At 38.2% G+C, this 23876-nt stretch overlaps 1 protein-coding gene across 6 annotated transcripts in view; it reads right to left on the reverse strand.

Moving 5' to 3' along the window:
- Positions 1 to 9455: 9455 nt before the first annotated feature.
- LOC126336915 (disks large homolog 5-like) overlaps positions 9456 to 23876 on the reverse strand; it is a 185498-nt gene continuing 171077 nt past the window's right edge. For all 6 annotated transcript variants that reach the window (XM_050001046.1, XM_050001047.1, XM_050001050.1 and 3 more), the window contains exons 25-27: positions 20526 to 20755; positions 16683 to 16902; positions 9456 to 15213 (exon numbers count right to left, since the gene is read on the reverse strand). In XM_050001046.1, the coding sequence (XP_049857003.1) occupies positions 15107 to 15213; positions 16683 to 16902; positions 20526 to 20755 (557 nt within the window). In that variant the 3' untranslated portion in view covers positions 9456 to 15106. The remainder of the gene's footprint in view (positions 15214 to 16682; positions 16903 to 20525; positions 20756 to 23876) is intronic.

Below are 23876 nucleotides of genomic sequence, written 5' to 3' on the forward strand. Positions count from 1 at the left end.
AAGGACCTAGACATTGAGAGACAGCGCTTACACTTGAATATGTTAGCCAATATCGCTAACAAAAAACAACTGGTCGTAAAAAACATGCGTGATTTAAGAAAGTACATAAAACAAGAGCCTGCAGTTGGAGAAATGTTATGTGAAGTAGTGAAATGCATTAAGCTTCTCCAAGTAGTTCCAATCATGACAGCAACAGCAGAACAGTCATTTAGCGCCCTTAGATGTCTGAAGTCATATCTCCAAACAACAATGGGACAGAAGCGATTGAACAACTTGGCTGTTCTTCATGCCCACCAAGATGTTTTGGATGAATGGGATATACCACCAGTCAGCAATGACTTTATATTCAGTAATCCAGTCAGACGCTCAACATTTGCACCTTTCCAAAGACACTCTAGCCCAAATAATGGCATTTAGAGCAATATTAAAAATCTTTATAAAATAGAGAATTAAATACATACATAATGTTAAATTTTCAGTTTCGAAATATTAATACTAGTTCGGTAATGTATTACTACATTGATATATAAGTTATTTTCAAATACTTAGATATTTTTAGGGTGTAAGACCTAATTAAAACCCGCTATTGACATACTTTTTGACTGAAAGTATTAGGCATACTGTATTAACTTTATTAACTGTTTTAAAGAATTAACTTTGAGATATTGTTTTTATTTAATGAACCCTGAGCCTTATTCAAAGTAAGCTTAAATTAGCTATTTCACTTATTAATCAAAGTGCTATTACTGTCTGACGGCACTATTTTATTTTTTATTCATTTAATGATAGTTTAGGATTTATTTAAATATAATTTCAGTCTTTTCAGAGCTAAATATTCACTGTTCTGTAATAGTCTATAAGCATGATTATTACTATAAATTAAATTAGCTTTTTATGAAAATACCGTGCATGTTTATGTTTGTTTGTTTTCTTTTTTTTCGTTTTTTTTCCAAATCCAAAAAATGTGTCAGCCTTGTCGAGTTTTCCAGAGTGTTGAGTTATCGAGAGTCCAGTTTTTGGGGTTCTAATGTTGATCATATGACTCTATAATTCTTTTAAAAACTTTAAAACTCACTATTATTCATCTAAAATTTGGAAAATTTCCCGGGGCATGACTCCCAGGATGCCCCTCCCCCTCCCCACCCAGTATTTTTTATAAATCGGCACCCCTGGCGTGGTACCATCAAGTTGGCGAGAGTCTCGTTGTGACTAATCATGTACATATTTACCTTTTAATGCAACAGCATTGAAAGGGAATATGGAGGTTAGTCACAATGTTTTTCTCATAATATTCTGTTTTATTGAGTGAACATTTCATCGATATTTTTTGATGTGTGAGATTTTATACCTGTACAGACGAAGTTCTTATATGTGTAGCAAGCAGTTTGTTGTCAGAAAAGGTGTTTTTCAGATGTTCTTCTACGTGTAGTTCGTAGTTTTTCACAATGTGCTGTGAATTACAAACCGTTTTTTGATGTGGAGGCCCTTATTTTCTCACGAGGGCTGTGTGTCTTCAGTAGCGTTTTTCTATTGTCCCACCAGTTTGAAGCCGTTGTGTTTACGTGAATTACAAGCAGCAAAGCTGTAGGGTAATTGTCAGTTTGGTTTCCCCACCAAAATTTAGAAAATTCTTCCAGCAGTATAAAAGACATATAAATAAATAAGCTCAGCACAGACAGAGCATTTCCTGCCAATTTCCAGGTAGGAAAGTGGGGGAAGCGAGATGGAGGGGGCGGGGGAGTGCTAAGGTTTACCCGAAGGGGAGCGGTGGGGGGGGGGGGGGGGGGGGGCGTGAGCGTCAGGGCCAACGGCCTTGCCGCAGTGGTTTCACAGGTTCCCGTCAGGTTACCCTAGTTAAGCACCGTCAGGCTTGGCAAAACTTAGATAGGTCGTCCGTGCGCTGTTGGCAAGTAGGGTGCACTTTTGAGGCCAATTGAGGAGCTACGTGATTGAGAAGTAGCAGCACCAGTCACGAAAACTTACAATGGCCAGAAGAGCAGTGTGCTGACCACACTGCTGACCAGATGCCCCTCCATACCCGCATCCAGTGACACCTTTGGGCTGAGCATGACTCGGCGACCAGTCGGTCCTGTTGGGCCTTCAGGGCCTGTTAGGAAGGTGTTTGTATTTTGTTTTTTTGTGAGGTGCGGTAGGGGTGGTTTAATTGATCAGTTTGATTAATTAGTCTATCAATTTGATATCAAAAGTGTGTTTGACATTTACAGCATACCCAATACTTCCTTCTCTTTTTCAGTTTTCTGAACTTTAAGGATAACCCACAATAACGTCCTCTTCAGAAGAGAGTTCATGATTGCAACTGAGGCAGAAAAGAGATCCGTCCATTTTGCTTGTCATATCGGTGCAATGGGAACACTGGTGTGGCACCAATAAGCATTGTGTCACGCGATCCTTATCATGGTATTTCTTTCGCTTATCAGATCGTCCCAGCATGAACTGTGCCTTGGTATTGTTTGAGTTAAGTGTTGTTACCAAGCCTGGTAGACTACATAAGAGGAGGGAACAGTGCTACATGTTGAAAGATGACTGTGAAGAAGATACATACTCATATGATAGAATGATACAAGCAAATGACAGAGTTTGAATGGGGGCTTACTGTGTTTGGCCAACTGGTCAAATACCCACATTTGTGGAACATTCGGATGTGACAGTGGCCCAGTGTTTCACTGCTTGGGAAAGTGGGGGCAGGTACACTAATCAGTAAGACTTCAGTTCACCATATCCGACCACCAAAAGGGAGGATCACCGTATTGTGCTTCAAGCATATCGTAACCTCTTCACATCTGTGCCTGTCATCTGACAACAAGTAATTGGCATCCTACAATATTCTGTGTCATCCTGCACCACTGTTCGGAGCCTAGTAACAGCCAGACCAGAGTGAACCATTTCATGCATAGGCTGTCATTAACAACATAACACAAACAGCTGTATTAGGAATGGTGCTGTCACCAGGAAACGTGGACTGCTGATGAATGGCATCGCATTATGTTTAGTGATGAACTGCAATTCTACACTACCCCAGAAAACCATCGCTGTCGAGTGTGGCAGGTTCCATTCTTCCAAGTTTTTGGAGAAGCATAGCAGTGTAACTCCGGCCACCACAGTGTAGCAAGTCATCAGGTGTGACTTCCAGTCACAGCTCTTAGTGACTGAAAGAACTCTGACGGCATAATGATATATCGTGGACATCCTGTGTCATCATGTATTACGTCTCATGTGGCAGTATTGAGGTGCCGTTATTCAATGGGACAATGCTCGTCCATATGTGGCACATGTGACTATGAACTGTTTGCGCGATGTTGAGGTACTACCGTGACCAGCAAGATCCCCAGATCTGTCCATGATAGAACACGTGTGGAACCAACTCAGATGTCAGTTCCATCCCAAACCCAGTATCCAGAATATCAAGGACCTGTTACAATAGTTTTGTGCCAGCTTGCTCTGTGACACTCTTCCCAACCGAATCAGTGCATGTATCCAGGTCAGAAAGAGTTCAACATTATAATGATAAATAGGTTCATAGTGTTGAGATATCTGACTCAATTCTGTAATTATCTACATAACATCACACATCTCTCGACTCGTAAAATTCATTCATTTCCTCTTCTCCCTGTGGATACTGCACTTCTTTTGTCACGCAGTATAATTGCTGCCAACAGCCTTGCCGAAGTGCTAACACAGGTTCCCGTCACTTCACCAAAGTTAAGCACTGTCACATTGGGCTAGCACTTGGATGGGAGACTATCCGGTGTGCCGAGCGCTGTTGGCAAGCGGGCTGCACTCAGGCCTTGTGCGGCAAATTGAGGAGCTACTTCACTGAGAACTAGTGCCTCCACTCACAAACACTGACAACAGCCAGGAAAGCGGTGTGCTGACCCGATGCCCCGCTGTATCCACATCCAGTGACACCCCTGGACTGAGAGGATGACACGCTGCCCGGTTGGTACTGTTGGGCCTTCCACAACCTGTTCAGATGGAGAGTGTAATTACTGCAGTTAGACTTTGAATGATTCGTGACCCAGAATGCAGTTTCGATTTGTTGCCATGTTGCCTTGGAGCAGTAATTACACTTATCATCTATTAAAATCACCAGTACTCTAACGTGCAAATTAAAAGTGGTCAAGTAGCTGCAATTAACTGATGATCAAGCGAAAGGTTCTGACTAGCGCACTCCCTCCCATTATTTCTGAAGGGATGAGTAAATTGGTACCAGTATGTGCCCAGAGGAAACAGAGGGATGTGAACATCTGCTCAAAGTAAAGCTCTTGCTTGTGTCTAGTCCACAACATACATTAATGACTCCCTGGGCCTGATTTCTCAATGGATGAGCCGAAGATCTATGAGACAGCTGTCTAAAAGCACTCATTGTTCAGTGGCTTGATGGCTGACTTCAGTGTGTGGATAAAGCTCTGATTACAACAAGACTTTGAAAAAAAGAAAGCAGATTATAGACACAGCCAGGGAATTTGGGTGTATCACTCCACAATCAAGGGTGTTAATATTTTCCAAAAATGTTTATGTGTCAAATAGTTTAATCAGGATCATAATCTAATGTGCTGTGAAAGACATGACCATGCATCAGAGACTGATGTTGTTGTGGTCTTCAGTCCAGAGACTGGTATGATGCAGCTCTCCATGCTACTGTATCCCGTATGTGGTATTAGTATGTAAATTAAATGTGTGGCCTTGAGTCGTTTCTAAAAAATGCAGTTTTGATCACTTAGCATCTAAATGTGGTGTGTCAATGACACTAGAACAGACTGAATTCGATTTTGTTCTGTAAGCAACAAATTGAAAGAAACGTGTTGTCACGTAATATAAAAATGAGTGGATCATTTTATACTTCAAATGAGGTCACATGGTAAGTCAGCTGCACAATTAAACATGAGACTACTCATGTGAGTATGCAGAATGTTATAAGCTACGTCATTCAGTCTTGACAAAAACAGGGGGAAAACTCTATATTTTTACATCACCAGCAGAATTCAATCCCATACACTAAACAACATAATAAGATGAGGCCTGAGGGCCGTAATCCGATCAGGTTAAACAAACAAGCAAATAAATAAATATCTGCTTCCAAGTTAAAACCCAATAACATAAAAAGATTTAATATCAAGCAATACAATAATTTATGCTCAGATGTCACATACATAAAGACGTATTTCTAAGGGTAATAATTGTGGCTTAGTGACTGCTAATCCCTGTGTATTGTAAGCAGACTAATAAGTCATTCATTCTGGAGATTTTCTCTCGTTATGGTGAATAGTGCTCAAGGTGAATTACTGTGATTGTATTTTCATTCACGGACACTTGTGTTTTCCTTATTCCAAAAAAATCAACTCAAGAGATGATATTGTTTATCACTGAAATAGGGACTGAAGTAAGTAAAACTCTGTTTCCAACAATATGCCAATATTAGGCTTATACTACCATATAAGTTTTTAACAGCACTGTAAATAAGTTTGTAGCCATACAAAGTGATGGCGACTTTCAATTCTCTGGCCATCTAACAGGAATGTTCTTTTGACAGGATCGGGGAAGTACTGGATGTGACCCGAATTGTTACAGAAAACTGCCAATGCAGACGTTTACTGCAATACAAGGAATCTTTATTTGAAATGTTGTCTTTGATCTTTTGTTACAGTACAGCAGTGGAAATCAGTATAAAGGCAGGATTCTTCGAAAGTAATTGTATAATTTATGTAGCCTATTGTATCAAATTTATTATGAAAGTAGTAGATACAAATAAGCCAAAAACAATCGTGACGGTGGAAATTGGTATATTCAGTGTAGTGTTCAGCTAAGTAATATGTGATTTACCTTACCACAGAAGCCTATCCAAATCATAACACTTTCACCACCAAAATTTCTGCTGTCCCATTTAATTTTTGGTCTGGCATAGATCTTCATATGTTACTATTGTGTACTTGGATGCAATTATGATGTGCACTTGTCCAGGACATTTGGTGATTGCTCACAAGTCTTGTAGGTTGCAACAACTTTTATGGAAGTAAGGCGAGTAAGGGGACCCTCAGAAATCTCGACATACAGGTATCTTTAAATATTTGAGACAAGCAAGAACATAATAATAATTGCTGCTTGTTTCACTTGCAGCGATTTAAGCTGTGCTCTTAGGCTGCTGCCCTGGGAAATCACTACATTTTCAGAAATAAACAAACAGCCAAATACTTGTGACAAGTAAGAATATAAGAGCCATTGCCGTTCAATTCACTAACAGCAATTCAGTCTTTCATTTTTTAATCCGACTGAAGTCACAAAATTGAACAAATGCATTCCTGAGGGACAGCTCTGTTATATGTAAATAACACTGAGTATTGCAGTACATATTTCTATTACATCAATAAGAAAGTCCTAGAATCTTTGAAACCACAAAGATGTATGAAAAAATATATGAACATAGCAGGATGCGATCCTACTTCTTTCCACACCGTAATTCCATATCTGTAAGTATTACACCACAATGACATAGACGGCAGTCAACAACAGTGTCCAGAATCAGATTTTCACTCTGCAGTGGAGTGTGCATTGATATGAAACTTTCTGGCAGATTAAAACTGTGTGCCGGACGGAAACTCGAAGTCAGGACCTTTGCCTTTCACGGGCAAGTGCTCTACCAACTGAGCTACCTAAGCACAACTCATGGTCCATCCTCACAGCTTTACTTCCACCATTACCTCATCTCCTACTTTCCAAACTTCGCAGAAGCTGCCCTGCACTTGCACTTGCACTTGCCCGCAAAAGGCAAAGGTCCCGAGTTCAAGTCTCAGTCCGGCAAACAGTTTTAATCTGCCAGGAAGTTTCATATAGCGCACACTCTGCTGCAGAGTGAAAATCTCATTCTGGAAACATCCCCCAGACTGTGGCTAAGCCATGTCTCCACAATATCCTTTCTTCCAGGAGTGCTAGTTCTGCAAGGTTCGCAGGAGAGCTTCTGTGAAGTTTGGAAAGTTGGAGACAAGGCACTGGTGGAAGTAAAGCTGTGAGGATGGGGCATGAGTCATGCTTGCGTAGATCAGTTGTTAGAGCACTTGCCAGCGAAAGGCAAAGGTCCCAAGTTTGAGTCTCTGTCCGACACATAGTTTTAACCTGCCAGGAAGTTTCAACATCAGTATCGTTCACCTTCTTCTGAAAGCTCTTATCACGAGTGTGGCATAACATGAAAGTTGTAATACGAAAACAACTAATATACGATGTGGCCTCTCCCAAAATCAGCTGTTATCAAGTTTCATTGTAGCACTGAGTGACACGCTGACAGGGTTGTTTAACCTACACCATAGAAGTTTCACTGTGAGAGCTTCATACCTCCTCCGTAAAGTCCCGATCTCATTTCACCTATATTTTGGAGCCCAGAAGAAAGGCATTCAGGCCATCAATGTGCTTCGGACAAAGAAGTGCACGCCTGGGTACAATCATGGTTCTTTAGGCAGCCGAGAACTATTTTCCTCACATGTACTCATAGATTTGCTCACAGTGGGATACATGTATCAACAGTTTTGGGAATTACTTTTGAAATGATAAACAGTTTATTTAGTTTTTCCTCTCAGTTTAATTTTCAATTGGCTGTCCCTTATATTTGTGAAAAAAATGTTTTAGTCTCCGCTGCTATTTTGCTACCACTTAGGCTTGTTATTGACTTATACCAACCTCACTACTGTACTTACATAATCTGATGTGGAAGTTCCATCATCATTTGACTGCTTCATCTTATGGCAAGACACTGTCCAAAAACAAAGTATCCATTTTGAAGTGAAGACGCACTTACTAACAGCAAACACAATCCTACGATACCACACACAATCACTGACTGAAGGTGGATTTACACACTCAAGTGACGCAGCAGCACCATGAATGGCCTATGATTCTGCCAACATGGTAAGAAGTAATATTGTCGGAATTTAAATCACAGTGTTCACACTTGTCCATGGCACGACTGTGTAGACCGTGCTCTCACTGTTGAGTACACGTGTGTCGGTCATTCTCTTCAGTTTCATTCAGCATATGCCTTCCTTAGAGTGTTTCCTGATACTGTCATAAAACTCTTAAACACATTTCGACACCTGTGAAAATGTAACATTAAATTCAAATTGCACAAGACTGCCTCAGATCTTTTCTCCCTTATTAACAGAGAAACAGTATTTATAAATCACTACCACCTCAGTCACTGCAGTCATATACATGGTTTCCATTAGCCACTGCAGTTTCCAAATCTCATTAAATCTTGTTCTGCATACAGAATATACTGGCATGAATGCATCCTCAGTTGCTGTTTTATACAAACTATCAAAGACAGTGAACAATACACATGGGACCTGTTTGAGAACATTTTACTATCCAAGCAATGTATTATTTGGTGCCTCCCTCCTTTCTCCCATAAACATTTTCAACTGTGTCAGTTTTCGCTAATAATTGTGATACACACTGCATACAAGTTTTGCTCTGCGTACCAGCCCCAGCTTGGTGCTCCAAGCGGCCTTTGCTAACTGTTTTGTGTCCTTATAAACATCTTACAGTTATGGCACCTCCGGCATCCCTCTCAGCTTGGCATCCTAAACTATAATAGTGCACAACTAATAAACAGAATGACTTTTTTATGTATTCTGAAATTGTATGTAAAAAGGGGGGGGATCATTCCCTTGCGAGTGGTACAGGACACTGATAAGGCATTTTAACTTTTATTTCATTCTGTACCCACTGATATTGACGACTGACAAGAGCAAATCCTGAAGCTCCCAATAATTGTTATATTGTCTTTGACTGTCATCTAGCATTCACAAAAATACTAGTGTTATATTGGCCAATTACTTTTCCTCTATTAACTAAATTTATCCATTTCTTATATTTAGTGTGATTGTTCAGCCAGCCTGAAGTTAATTACACATTTATAATCAATTTTGCATTTATGCTTCCACAGACAGCACAGTATGGGAACCCATTCTCTCTCTCTCTCTCTCTCTCTCTCTCTCTCTCTCTCTCTCTCTCTCTCTCTGTGTGTGTGTGTGTGTGTGTGTGTGTGTGTGTGTGTGTGTGTGTGTGTGTGCAATAAAATCATTATTTTTTTTGCAAGGGGGTGTATTATCCCTTTAAGAGATGTATGGACAATAGGGGGCGTGGGGGGGGATCTATCTATCTATCTTATTTTGCTCTACACCAAATAAAAATCGAAGTGTACCCCTTGAGTAGATTTTCTTGTTGGTGTTAATAAAGTTTTATTGGCTCATGTAAACTGATTACTCTGCATGTAACATATATATTTCCAATGTCTCTGTGCTTTAAGCATACATGTACTTGGGTAAGTCGTGTCTACAGCACCAAGAGTGGAACATTATTATGCAATTCACATCTCATATTTGTTAAAACATCAAAATAGAAGAATGGTTCAGTTATATTTCTAAAATTTCAGTGAAGTACAGTGATTTAAAACGGGAAGCACAATATTTTATTCTGAAAAAGGGACATGTTTAAGGTCATTTCAATTAAAATTTACATTTTTTTCCACAACTTTAACAATGGAACACTGTTTTTAATTACATTATTTTCACATCACAATTATCTACTGCTTATAAAAAAAGGAGGGAAAGAAAATCCAACATACACCACATGACTATTTTGTGCTTGGCAATTAACTGTACAGGTGCAACAAAACACCACAATAAAATTCTGAGCCAATATGGCTTCTTGTTCAGTCTCTGTAAATATAACTTCCAACATAAAATGATCTATCCACCAATATACATAAGTTTTCCTTTACACTTAATTTTCTTACATTAATAAAACACGTTTGACAGTACCCTGATTTCTAAAAGTCACAAGAGGGTTAAATACATTACAAAAATACATTTTCAGTCAAAGTACACATAAAAAATTATTAAAACATATTCCTTAAGTTGGAAAGATATTTCACACATTACATTTACAAAGATATACAGTTTCATCTGTTAATCAAATACGTACACAAATAAGTTAAAAGTGATTCTCTATAAACATTATATTGCGGCATTTCTTTTAAAAATATAGGAAGAGAGAGCACCCTGTAAAATACGTGACTCGAGTGCACAATAATACTAAGAAACGTGGCTGCCACTGATGAAGGGCTTCTTTCCCACAGTAATTTCATAGAAAATCAGATCCTATCAACAGATATGAAGAGGAATGAAAAACTGGAAGAGTGTCATTCAAGTTGTACTTGAAGACCACTGAATTCTAAAATGCTAATCACAGTTGCCCATCTTTGACTCAATGGTTATGAATACATAAACAAAGCCACCAAACATTTTATTTTGTCACATGAAAAAAAAAGAAAGAAAAGTGCACAGAGAAGCAATGAAAGTCTACCAAAGTGCAAACTAAATACTTCTTTTTTAACGTGTTAGCAAGTAGTTTACGGTCCCAATTGGAACTTCAGATGACTGTGTAGTTTAAACAAATAGATTTTTTCTTATTGCACTTTTTCTGTCTTTCAATATTTCTCTTATGAATGTAAAAAGTTTACATTGAAGTTCCTTTCTAATTACAAGAGCTTACTACAAAAATAAAATTTGAAATTGACCTAGAAAGTCAACTGCAGATAGTTATCACATATTTGTCTAGTGTTTTGTGAACAAGTGTCTTACTTTAAACCACTATTGCTACAAAATACTCATTCCTAGAGGGAGTGAATTTTGAAATACTCTATGGCCAAATCAAAACTGCTGATATGTTTTGGGTGACAGCCAGTCAATGAGGCATCACATTTAATTACCACATCTCCCTGCTGGTATATTTCACATGAGAATGAAAAGTTTTTTGAACATGGTAAGTGAAGTGAAAAAATGACAGTGAAATCCACTACACAGAAAACTATATATGACATAAGAAACAAATACAATCACATGGCAAGTTATACAAAATGAAATTAAATGTGGAAGATGCTAAACAGAACACCACTTTATGAAATGATCACAGGGGGAGAAAAATGTCTCATGGAAGTGCTTGCTGGTGCATATTATTACAATCTGTTTATCTGTACAATGTACTATAAAAAACAGGATTTTTTAAAAAAATAATTTAGGCCAGTTCATCCTCTCTTCTGCACCTCATTTCCCTGATTATTAAATAAATAAATAAACAATAATTAACACATACACAGAGAAAGATAATCCAAATCTATCCAGGATATACAAAAAATGCTTTTTACAAGAGTGTCAGGGGAACCTTATGTAGCAATAAATTTGTTTGCATCTAGTTTACACTTTCAAAATATATTTGCAAACGTAGCAAATTCCGAAAATGGCAAATAACACCTGTCTACTGATTCCTCAGTAAGTAAACAATTCATTATTCTTTATGCTGCCTGTAATTCAAAGACACCAACGAACTCTGGTGACAAATACTAGTCAACTGATTTGGCATATTTGTTACAAAGAACTCTATAAGAAATTAATTTAGAAGAGGCAAAACAATTTTATAACCACCTGAAAACAAAAACTTCATGGCAAACAAAACTGCCATGACAAACACACACTGGTGAATTGGACCATTGCTATACAACCACTGACACCACACAGTTATTGGAACTCTTTAGCTGTGACATAGTCTATCCTATGCTAATCTTTTTGATGAAGTATTGGTTCATGAACAAAGAGTGCCAAATGGAATTAATAGACCCCCTTTAATGTTCTTAGTATCAAATTCTTTCTCAAAAATGAAGCTTGAGTAAATAGTTACAAATGTTTCTTTCCTTTCTTATTTACATATACCAAGCTATAGTTGAATATACATCAACCCATCAGCTTTGTCCACTGTGTTGTACTAATCACCTGTCATTTCACCTAATACATAGGCATGACAATGGTCCAGAACCAGTATTACCAGCATATACAACCTAAATCTATGCAACTTAGTTTCAACTGAAGTTAGCGATTTCAAAACAATAATCAAGGCAAAAATTTCAATGTCTAAATGAAATACAAAAATCCACCATTGCCGCAAATTAAACTGTAAAGTCCAATTAAAACTGTACAATCTTATTTGCAATTAACTACTTAAGTAATAACACTCTCCATCTGTGAGACATTTCCAATTTAGCAGACAATTCATATTTTTCTAGCAGTCATTACTGCAACAAAAAAAAATTCTTGTAAGAAAGGAACAAGTACCATGATAACATTAAGTTTACTAATTACTAAGGATCACTGGGATTTAATTTTTACTGTCTGTTAATGGGAAAGAAGCACAGCAGACACAATACTGTTCAAGTCAAAAAATTATTAACAATGTAAACAAGTACTGTACAAAATGCAAACTACAATCCTTGATTCATAAATACCGTTGAAATTTCTCTAGTGCACAGCCAACAAAATGAAACACAGTGCAAGTCAAAATGGTCCAAGTAATTTGAAATGTTTGATGAGAAAATTACAACAAAGCCATAACGGCAGGAAGACTTGAGTGAGTGTTTTCTGCTGACCATGTGTTCAAATAACTTTTCACTATGATAACCATGTGAGACCTCTTCAAGATGCTGCCATGTATCTTATGTTAACTCCAATGTGTCACTCATCTCCTGCATCTCATAATGTGAAATGAAAAAACTCATAGTTAATCCTTATGGACAGTTAGATCAAGATATCTCTTACACTTTCTTTCTTCCATTCTAGTGTCTTTGTACGTTTCAGGAGACTGGATGCATATTTAATTTTAGGAGGTAGTGGTCGCTACTGTTTATCTAGAATGTAATGAATGAAGCATTCTAGTAGGCTGATCCTGAAATATTCTTAGTGCACAGTGGTAGCGTGTTCGCCACCATGGTGTTCTTTCAATTTCCACCTTACAATGAAATCATTATTATTTTTTAGTTCTCCAGTTGAAATATATGTCATGCAAAACCTTTATGTGATCACAGTGGCAGAAATAAGGCTCACTATTTTGAAGGTGGGAAACCACATAGTTCTCACAGTAACAATAGAACTTGTTTAGATTTGCTCAGGAATTTTAGTTTTATTCTTTCACCAATGAAGGATCAGTAAAATTTGAAGTTCTAGTGGATTTTTGAGGCAGAGAAGTCAAGGGCTTTCCATCAATGTGCCATCCTTGAGTGACTGAATGTACTTCATGTTTAGAAATCTCTAGGTTTCTTGGAATCTCATGTCATTATTTACTAATCTGAACAATAAATGGATCAAAATAGTGCCACTACAGCTTTTTCTTTAATGTAACACTGTAGCAACCAAGCACAGCAGAACCACTCTTGTTTTGTCAAAGATGAAGAGGAAATTATAAATCACAAAAGGATTTGAAAACCCATTTGTATAAGGGAGGAGTAATAAGACAACAGCAAGTTCAACGGAAGATTGTCATTAATCCCGTGCATGAGAATCAAAATTTATTGTAATCATATTAATGCAGTCAGCACTTTGTAAAGAAATGCCATAGTTTATGCTGTCCTTGGACAGATCTGAAAGTTACTATTAACACTACTGTGTGTTATAATCATTTCAAATTACTCAGACAACTCTGACTTATGTTACATAAAAAAGTCTCAGAGAAGTACAATGAAGAGGTACAAAACTTTGTTAACAGGTTATGCAAAAACAGGTACAGTTCAGCTGAATACCAGTATCACTTGCTAGAAATTAAACAGTAAATCTGTATCATTGTAAGCTTTTTTCCCATAAACTATTCTCGTAGAGAAAATGCTTTGACAAATTATAACAGCAACAGATTTTGACTGAACAATCTTACAAAACAGTTACAACAATTCTTTGACTGACACATTTCAAACAGATTTTGAATGAGTATTGCATTTACATGTTGCTTCGTCACACACACACACACAGTGTCTACAATATATACATACAACAGATAAAAAATGACTAAAAGTGAAAGTTCTCTTTGAATTCTCATATTAAAACATAACCTGCAAATAAAATCATATGTTTTATATTACTTACAACTGAGTTATTAATGTAATATCACACAGTACTCATAATCTAACAACTGCATTAACACATACAACAAAATAAAGAAACACGACATTGAACAGTCTAGGGCCACTGAAGCATAGCAATCTTTACTAGCATAAATTTCCATATCAGCATGGGGTGATTTGGGAAATCAAATAACGGTGAAATGGGTTTTTTACAAGCCAACAGAACATGAACACAAGAGACATGGTTGTCATGTTAGTTTGCAATGGAATTGTTTTTTGGGAGAACCTCTGGATCTAGACATCTTTTACAGAATTTTGACCACACAGGCATTAAGTTATTGCAGTTAGTGATTCAAAGCCAAAAAATTATGATGCATTAAAGCTTCATACACTGCAGACAATATTAAATGTTACTGAATATGGCACATCAATAACAATTATCCATGAATAATATAGCTACAGACATTTAGTGCCCAAAAATGTTGATTACTGAACTAAATGTCCAACTGGGCACAATCTGTCTCAAAGTAATCTTCATTTGTTACCCTGTCACTGAAATATAGATGAGTATTCTTCACCAAAACTAATGGAGGTGGATTATTTGGAGGCTCTTGGGATTAATAACAACAACTGATAACATTAAAGTGACACACATCTTCAGTTCGTGATGTGAAATTTGTCTAATTGTATACACTAATGCAATAAAAGGGAAACAAAGAGCAAGAATAATGACAGGGCAAATTATAGAAGAGCATTTGTGGTAGTTTGACACCACCAGGTTAACATCCCACAGATTGGCAAAAATGCATAAATGTAAAGCAACCAGAAGACATATCTTCATGGCAACACAAACAGATGACAGACATGAAACTGTGTTAATACTCCTCTACTTCTACCCTGAATTTACTCTCATTGTAGAGCATTTATCTGAAATTACTACATCCTTTACAAGAAATTCATATCTACATATCCATGAGAATTCAAAGAGAACTGGTAACAGTTTTTATAATATGACTCAATGTTATTGAGTCCTATTTATGATTATTAAACAATAAATACTAACACAATGTTCATGTCAGAATCTGACTGTTTTTCTAGATAAAAATTCCGTAGGGGAACATCATCAGTAACAGTTCTCAATATCTGACAAGCACAGATCTACAATGTTCCACAAGGAACCCACAGCGTCTTATTCTGTTCTTGATCCACTGCTGCCTTGATCTGTGTGCACATGTAGGCCACATTCACACCAGCTGGAATCACAGCTGTAACATCACAATTCAACAAATTTATTCACAAAGCATATGAGCAACAATAATGAGACTGATATAATCATAGACACAGCTACATTAACTCAAACAAAACTTGTGCTTTGAGCATTCAAAGTTCAGTCTGGAGGATAAAATAGACTAATGAAATATGGAAAAAATAATGGATAAATAATTATAAAACATAAAACACACTTTATAAGAGCAGGCAACACATGAATTCCTGCACAAGAGAAGTTTATAAGAAATAAGTGGTGAATGACTAGAAAAGATGCACATCACATATGTCAGAACATTATAGGATCCAAAGACAAACACTTCTTTATCATTTTTCTACATTCTCTCATCATTCTTCTCCAAGTACATCTGGTAACATGGAACATAGTTTAAAGAAACACTTGGAATAGAATTCTGCCAGTTGAGATTTTAATTACTTCAAAACAACAATTTCTTACACATCTCTATCTCTTGGCAGGATGAATTGCAGGGGAAAGAGATAATTAATGTGTGCAAAATCAGATGAATCACCCTGACAATGTGCATAGCAGTGTGTGAGTATCTCTCTGTGAGACAGTCTTGTCTATCAAGACAATTCCAGCTCTTAGTTTTCATCACTGACAGTACTGAATGTCATATTTGGGGTTCAAAAATGTTACTGACGTTTCTAGTTTCACAATTCATTAAAAATGCACACCTTTGGTCAAAAAACATAGTTGCTTTGATTTTCTTGTATTTAATGGAACTTATTAACTTTGCCAGATTTGCATGATGCCTCACCAATGACTGTTGCTTATGTTCCACCCAATAAAAGCAAAACAAATTTATTTCCACCTCACACCAGTATGAATTCTAAAATAAACTGATGTTCTTTGTAAGCATTACTCAATTTTTTGTATCTATTTGGCAAATTATATCCGAATATTCACTTCCTCAATAACAAATCAGTGCATTGTCACCTGAAATCATCATCTTTTTCTGAGCTTTATACAATACATAGGGGCAGCACATTGATCTGGGTTTAGCAATGTTAGTGGCAGAAGTGGGGAGTGGCTGGATGCCCTTTCTGTCATCTCCTCATACCTTTACAAAAAATTTTCAGCTGAAGTGGCACATGGGCACCAGAACGGTATTCACTACCTAAAAATGTTATCCACGGGCTGGTTGGTTAAGACACTGGGAAGATTTAATCTGGGACCCAGCATGCCTCTCTGAATACTGGAAGCAGCATGTTAACACATTTTACTATCTTTCCACTTACTGTCATACAAAGAACAAATTGCTTCCTCACATGTGGAGAACTTGCGCATTAGCTGATCACTGTAGACAACTGTATCTTTTAAGTTAACTCATCCTTCTTCTGATATACATTTTGTATAATAAATCACTACACCATGTAAATGATGTATTTCTATCTTGTTACTAAAACTGTGCAGACCATTTTACAAAAGGCATTTTACAGTTCTTACCTGAAATAAGATGTCGATACTCGACTTCCAGTTTCAAAGCATGTTCATACATTTCCTTCGCTGCTTTTGCTGAAACCTTTTCCATTGGGTACCTAGTATCTTTGACCTCTTTAATCTGCTTTGTTGATTTGAATTTTATTAATAGAACAATAGGGTATATTTGGTGGCGATGAAGTCTCTCCACTGAAGTCAAGCTTATGTCAAGAATACAATGGGTATTCTGCAAATGAAAGGGAAAAGCACATTTAATGTTAAAAAGAAAGTTTGAATGTTTGGACAATATTACAAAATGTTAAATTTAAAAGTTAGAGCAATGGAGTGTGTACACATTTTATAAACAAAAATGAAGGAAGGCAACCACTCACCTGTAGCTGATTTATGTATGGTGCTTACATACACATAACTGCACAGAAAATTTCACCAACATTCTCTCTCTTGTTCTCCAACTCAAGAGCATGCATGCCCCCCCCCCCCCCCCCCCAAGCTAAAGCTAAAGCTAAAGCACCTACTTGGCCATCATCATTTGTTGCAGGTCATGGTTGACGTTTCACATGTGGCTGAACACTTCATGTTTCCTTAAATAACGTAACTGTCCGGCGAACGGTCCAGACACTCGGATGATGTCATCTAGCATACCGAGCAGCATAAATAGCACATGCCCATTGGGCTTTTTGCCCACAATAGCCATACATCAACACGATATCGACCTTTTTCACAATTGGTAAACGGTCCATTTTAACAAGGGTAATGTGGTCGAGGTAGAGAGGATATAAAATGTAGACTGGCAATGGCAAGGAAAGCGTTTCTGAAGAAGAGAAATTTGTTAACATTGAGTATAGATTTAAGTGTCATGAAGTCATTTCTGAAAGTATTTGTATGGAGTGTAGCCATGTATGGAAGTGAAACAAGGACGATAAATAGTTTGGACAAGAAGAGAATAGAAGCTTTCGAAATGTGGTGCTACAGAAGAATGCTGAAGATTAGATGGGTAGATCACATAACTAATGAGGAAGTATTGAATAGGATTGGGGAGAAGAGAAGTTTGTGGCACAACTTGATCAGAAGAAGGGATCGGTTGGTAGGACATGTTCTAAGGCATCAAGGGATCACCAATTTGGTATTTGAGGGCAGCATGGAGGGTAAAAATCAGAGGGAGACCAAGAGATGAATACACTAAGCAGATTCAGAAGGATGTAGGTTGCAGTAGGTACTGGGAGATGATGAAGCTTGCACAGGATAGAGTAGCATGGAGAGCTGCACCAAACCAGTCTCAGGACTGAAGACCGCAACAACAATGTATCACGAAGCAAATACCATCCGCACTGGCGGAATGTTACTTGATACCACATACTTATACGTTTGTGACTATTACATTTCCATTTATCACAAAGCGAAAAAAGTGGTCCAACTAAAACATTCATATTTCTTTGCATACTACACGAATATGTAATAAAAAATGGGGGTTCCAATTTTAAAAAACGCAGTTGACATCCGTTTGTCCTAGCGGGCCAACCATAGCATCATTTGGTTTCCCCTTCAACCTAGATGGGTTTAGTTCTTTGTAGTTTTTTTCATTTGATGCTTATTTCGTGAGATATTTGGCCCGGTCGCTATGAATGGACCTCCCTATAGAGTAGTGCTGTGTAGTTGGTGCAGGGGATAGCATTTTGGGTTAACATGCAGGAGGTCGATGGTTTGATTATGTGTTGAGGCTTATTTGTTTATATTCGCTAAAAGTAGTCTGTGTGGACGGTATCTGGCATCTTAATTGTCGTACAGGGATTACAGTGGGTCTTCTACAAGATATTTGCAGTTGCTTACTACAAACACAGAAATGGAAGTACTATCATTTTCATTGCTCAGCTTATAAAGGAGCCTTTCGCACGTCGTGGATGTGATTTGTTTTGCACCACTGCATCTGCTAGATCCCAAACCTGTTTTCTGTGTACCCTCCGCAAACACGCTCATTGGAATTATTTGCAAAACATGTTGCTAGCACTACTGGTGAAATGAGGCACTAATGAAGTGACCTGAAGGTGGCAAGAACAATAGTTCATATTAATCGACGGGACCACTGGGGGAAAGTATCCATACAACTCAAGTTTGGAATCCAGTAGTTACAAAACAATTCACATCCACCAAGTGCAAAAGGTTTCTTTAAAAGTTGGCCAATGAAAATTATTGTACTTCCATTTCTGTGTCCACAGTACATAACTGCAAATGTTTTGTAGAAGACCCACTGTAATCACTTTATAGTAATTAAGATGGCAGATTTCATACCATGCAGACTACTTTTAGCAAACAAAAACAAACAAGCCTTGACCCAAATTCAAAACCTTGACCTACTGCATCTTAACCAAAAATGCTATCCACTGCATCAACTGCACAGCCCTGCTGCTACCTCCTGACAGAGGTATTACAGTACATGTGATTATAGTGTAGCCACACTGTCAATCTTTTATGTCCATTTACTGCCCGAAATCTGCGCAGGATGAAATTTTGTGAGATACTTTTTTATTGCTCGTATGTGACGAATCAGGCTGTGAAGTTCGAGTGCATGAATTTTTCTTCATGCTGTGTACCTTCCTTTGGTTGGACTACAAATGTCTGTAACTGCAGTAAGTGTGGTGGATGGGTGTATTGAAAACACCTTGTAACTGGGTTATCCACAGGCAAATGACCTTTGAGATGTAGAAAAGAGAGCATGGATGGAATATGGATGGGTCTGAATAGTGTGTGGGTTTGTGAGTAAAAAAATACTATTATAGGGAATATGACTAAAATTTTTGGTAGGATATCCATCATCTCAGGGCACAAGCAGAAGTTAACATATTTGCATAATTTTTGCAACCCACTGCAATATAGTGCCCATAGGTGCCAAGATTTTAGAGGAGACTTTTTGACATGGAGACAGCTCTAAAATTCTGAGACGAATCTTTCGCTTTTTAGTAGAGAGTGCACTGTCAAAACTTCATTGCACATTAAAACTTTCAGCCTGTCTGGCACTCAAACCCAGAACCTTGCAGTATGTTTTTCAACAGCAAAATGATTATCCACTACCCACTACAGATATAATGCCCATAGGTGCCAAGATTGGAGAGGAGGGAGATGGAATCAGAAGCAACTGACAAATTCCAAGATGAATCTTTCACTCTATAGGAGAGTGTGCACTATCAAAACTTCACTGCAGATTAAAACTTTGTGCCAGACTGGTGCTCAAACGCAAAACCTTGTGGTTTGCTTTTCAGCAACAAAGTGATTGTCCAAGAGGAATTTCTTCATCAGTGTACCACAGATGACCAGCATTACTACTTTCAAGTGTAAGATGATTGCATGAGACACTGTAGTAAAAAGGGCTTGTATTGTGGCGAAAAAAGGATTGGCCTCTCCACCACACCTATTGTTCCAGTCACAAGTTGAAAATTGAGAATCAAGCAGTGACTTTAGTTTTGCAGAAACTAAAGGGACCTAGTAGGGAGTGTTTTTGGGCTTAAAATAAGTGAGACAAAAAATTCCAAACATGTGAAAAAGCATTTATGAAGGCAAGTAATGAAACCTTCCATACAGACGATGGTTGGTCAACTGTTTCAAAATAATATTTACCTTGAAGAAGAGCTCATCACTACCTGCCCACTACTGGGAGGTAGAAAATCCCAATTACTTATCGCTTCCCCCTTCCCTCCACTGCAAAAGAGAGAGAGAGAGAGAGAGAGAGAGAGAGAGAGAGAGAGAGAGAGAAGACTGTGTCATGTGTCAATCAACTATAGGTGACTGGCTACTTTTCTCCTGATTTTGATGTAGTTTCTGTTGCAGAATTTATTTACTGTAACACATATTACGTACCTTATCACATATTTCTTTCACAGCATTAACAGATGTACATTCAAAATAGCTGCCCTTCTTTCTGTAGTCCACAAATAAATTTTCTGCTATTCCTTTTTCCATTACTGACTGTGGACATTGCATCACTTCTGGAATACAACGAGTAAATTTATCTGGAAAATCTTGAATAAGCTTCTCCATAACGCAGTCAGCAAGAGGTCCCATTATCAGCACTGGTCTGAACACAGGATCTGTAACAATCGTTCAACATTTTTTAAAGTCTACAGAAAATCTCTAACGAGAAAAAAGGAGAATAAATATATGATTGATACTATCCATCAATCAGCCTTAGTGTTGCACACAATGGAGTATTGAAACTGGCTGGATAAAAAAATTTATTCGTCATGAAGTGGAAGGAGAACCCACAAATATAAAAGTTAAGGAAATTTACAAGCTTTCAAAGGCAGTGGCTCCTTCTTCTGACAGAAGGGTTGAAGGGGGAGGAAGAGGAGTGAAAAAAAAGGACTGGTGAGATGTAGGAAACGAGAAGACTTTGGAAAAATCTCCCCTGACCCAGGATTCTGGGTGACTTGACCAAACTCTCCCCAATTCCTAAACTTCGCTAGTCATTCTCCTTCAGCCCCCCTTCTTTCCCCTTCAACCCTTCTTCCACAAGGAGCCACTGGCTCCAAAAGCTTGACAATTTCTTTAACCTTTATACATCTGTGTTCTCCTGCTGTCATCTGCTGAGTAGATTTTTTAAATCCATCCACTTTCATTATTTGCTCAAAAATTTATTATTTTCATTGACACAAATGAGTAAGGTATTCACCAGAAAAATCTGTATCACCTACTTAGTGACTGGATAATAAAATTACCTTCAAACACAAACAGAAACCACATCTGCTTCATAACTACAACTACACAGAAGAATGTCTGAATGTATGGTTTCACATTTGGTGGTGGTGGTGGTGGTGGTGGTGGTGGTGGTGGTGGTGGTGGCAGCGGCAGCAGCAGCAGCAGAAGGAGTAGGAGAGAGGGTGGGTGGGTGGGTGGGGGCAGTTACTGAACACAGTTATGTATGCACACAACACTTAAGAACTTACCGAAAAGGTCAGCATATTGACATATCTTCTGCTGAGAAGATGTGTTAGGTTTGTGCATAAGTTTGTAGCATTTTTCCATAAGTTTAATAAATGCAACAGATAGACATAATGGAGATTTTAGTCAACAATAATATATTCTCCTTTGCTATGTACAACCGTCTGCCAATACTGGGATAACTTTCCGACTCTGTGACTGCAGAAATTGCACAGCTTTGAAGCAAAGAAATAGTCACGTCATATTCAGGCTGCATGTTCATCCAGAAAGGAAGCTCCTTGAAGGATGTTTCATAGAAAGCAGAAAGGTGAAAACCTGAGGGTGCAAGATCAGGTGCAAAAGGTGAGTGCAGAATAACTTCCCAATCCATCTCCTGTATAATGTTTTTTGTGAGTCTAGCAGAATGCGAGCAGGTGTTATCGAGAAGTAGCATCAGTTCCTTGATATTGTTCTTGGATTGCGTCTGCAAGACGTCTCAATTGCTGACAATAAATGTAAAGCAGGAGTTGCTGCTATGTTTGGGCTCAACCATTTCTTGCTTTTCCTTATGTTAGCATAGAGACACCATTTCTCATCATCAGTGATGATACAATATAGGAATAGTTGGTGTTGTTCATGATCCAATTGATGACGAGCAAGTAGAGATGCACATATTGCCACCCGCTGATTTTTGTGATTTTGGCTTAGGCATGCGGTACTCACACACCCGGTTTTTGAACATTCTCCATTGCATGAAAATGTTGCATGATGGTGGAATGATCAGATTTCATCACATTTTCCAGTTCTTGAGTACAGTGAGGTGGATCCTTGTGGATTAACATGTTTAAACAATTTCGATCAAACCCTTAAGGTCTTCCTGAAGGTGGAGAGCCACTAATGTCAAAATGATCCTCCTTAAAATGAGAAAAACATTTTCTTGCTGTGCCCTGTCCAATGGCATTGTCTTCATACAAGGCACAAGTTTCTGGCTGCCTCAACTGAACTCAAACACATGAATATGTCGAAAATCTTCTGATTTGTCCCCTTGCCACTCCATTTTCTTGTGTCCACACCTCCACTCACTATCTCCAAACAACCGTATGTAAACACAAATAGCAACAGACAACTATAAATAAAAACTGACAATCAATAAATAAACCCACTGCAACTGGAAGACTAACATGCAAAAGAAAAACATATGAACTTACACACAAACCTAATGATACAATTCGGATGTATACGGCCCATGGACTGAGCAAGGTGACACACTAGTTACCACTCTTGACTCGCATTCGAGAGGACGACAGTTCAAACCCATTTCCAGCCATCCTGATTTAGGTTTTCTGTGATTTCCCTAAATCACTTCAGGCAAATGCCAGAGTGGTTCCTTTGAAAGGACATGGCCAACTTCCTTCCCCGCCTTTCCCCAATGTGATGGGACCAATGACCTCACTGTTCATCCCCTCCCCCAAAATAAATCAATCAATCAACGAACCAACCAACAGCCTAGGACAAGCAGGAAAAATCTGGGAAAAACTTGTGAATTTCTTAGAATTCTGGAAGTTTTTCATTGTTTTAGTTTTCAGTTAAATTACTGCGTAAACCCACTTTTACGTCTACATCTACATCTACATTTATACTCTGCAAGCCACCCAATGGTGTGTGGCGGAGGGCACTTTATGTGCCACTGTCATTACCTCCCTTTTCTGTTCCAGTCGCGTATGGCTCGCGGGAAGAATGACTGTCTGAAAGCCTCCGTGAGCGCTCGAATCTCTCTAATTTTACATTTGTGATCTCCTCAGGAGGTATAAGTAGGGGGAAGCAATATATTTGATACCTCATCCAGAAACGCACCCTCTCGAAACCTGGACAGCAAGCTACACCGCGATGCAGAGCACCTCTCTTGCAGAGTCTGCCGCTTGAGTTTGCTAAACATCTCCCTAACGCTATCATGGTTACCAAATAACCATGTGATGAAACGCACCGCTCTTCTTTGGATCTTCTCTATCTCCTCCATCAACCCGATCTGGTACGGATCCCACACTGATGAGCAATACTCAAGTATAGGTCGAACAGTGCTTTGTAGGCCACCTCCTTTGTTGATGGACTAAATTTTCTAAGGACTCTCCCAATGAATCTCAACCTGGTAACTGCCTTACCAACAATTAATTTTATGTGATCATTCCACTTCAAATCGTTCCGCACACATACTCCCAGATGTTTTACAGAAGTAACTGCTACCAGTGTTTGTTCCGCTATCATATAATCATACAATAAAGGATCCTTCTTTCT

This window comes from Schistocerca gregaria, chromosome 2, assembly GCF_023897955.1.
Source record: "Schistocerca gregaria isolate iqSchGreg1 chromosome 2, iqSchGreg1.2, whole genome shotgun sequence".
In the NCBI taxonomy this organism is placed as follows: domain Eukaryota; kingdom Metazoa; phylum Arthropoda; class Insecta; order Orthoptera; family Acrididae; genus Schistocerca; species Schistocerca gregaria.